Source organism: Suricata suricatta, unplaced genomic scaffold, assembly GCF_006229205.1.
Source record: "Suricata suricatta isolate VVHF042 unplaced genomic scaffold, meerkat_22Aug2017_6uvM2_HiC HiC_scaffold_18353, whole genome shotgun sequence".
In the NCBI taxonomy this organism is placed as follows: Eukaryota; Metazoa; Chordata; class Mammalia; order Carnivora; family Herpestidae; genus Suricata; species Suricata suricatta.
In genome coordinates this window covers 1-906 of record NW_021863053.1, presented here as the reverse complement: position 1 = coordinate 906, position 906 = coordinate 1, and the positions used below count along the sequence as shown (strand labels likewise).

General features: G+C 53.2%; 1 protein-coding gene across 1 annotated transcript; it reads right to left on the bottom strand.

Annotated features, from left to right (window-relative positions):
- Window positions 1-4: 4 nt before the first annotated feature.
- On the bottom strand, window positions 5-898 carry LOC115284746 (olfactory receptor 10J1-like; the record flags this gene model as incomplete). The annotated part of the gene is made up of 1 exon (XM_029931231.1): window positions 5-898. A coding segment is annotated over one exon (894 nt), but the record flags the coding sequence as incomplete, so codon positions are not given.
- Window positions 899-906: the final 8 nt, after the last annotated feature.

The window sequence follows — 906 nt, the reverse complement described above, 5'->3', positions numbered from 1 at the left end:
GTTGTCAGGGAAGCTTCCTGCCCATGGCCTCAAGCAGAGCATCCTTGACTTCCTTGTTCCTCAGGGTATAGACCACTGGGTTCATCAGGGGCGTGATGACGGTGTAGGTCACAGAGATCAGCTGGTCCTGATCCCTGGTGTTCTCAGACTTGGGCTTGAGGTAGGCGATGGAGGCACAGCCATAGTGGACGATGACCACCGTGAGGTGGGAGGCACAGGTGACGAAGGCCTTCTTCCGGCCCTGGGCGGAAGGGATCTTGAGGATGGTGGAGATGATGAGGATGTAGGAGATGAAGACCAGGCGCATGGGAACCACGAGCACCAGCACACTGATGATCACAGTCAGGATCTCATTGACCGAGGTGTCAATGCAAGAGAGCTTCATCACAGGTCGGATGTCACAGAAGAAGTGGGCCACCTTCGTAGCACAGAAAGGCAACCTGAACACAGATGTCACTTGCGTCATGGCTACGATCAGCCCAATGCTGCAGGCACCCCCCACCAACTGCATGCACACCTTCTTGTTCATGACGACTGTGTACCTCAGGAGGTTGCAGATGGCCACGTAGCGGTCATAGCCCATTGCTGTGAGTAGGAAGCAGTTGTTGATGGCCAAGGTGATGAAGAAGAACATCTGAGTGGCACAGCCAGCCAAGGAGATGGGCTGACTCAGGCCTACGAGGTTACAGAGCATTTTGGGTATAATGACAAGTATATATATGGTCTCTGAAGCGGACAGCATGCTCAGGAAGAAGTACATGGGTGTGTGCAGGTGACGATCCACACTAATGATGGTCACGATGACCACATTGCCAGCCAGGGTTAGAGTGTACAGTGCAAGGAATACAAGAAACAGGCTGAGATGGTGCTCGCAAAAGCTGCAGAAACCCTGGAAAGTGAACTCAC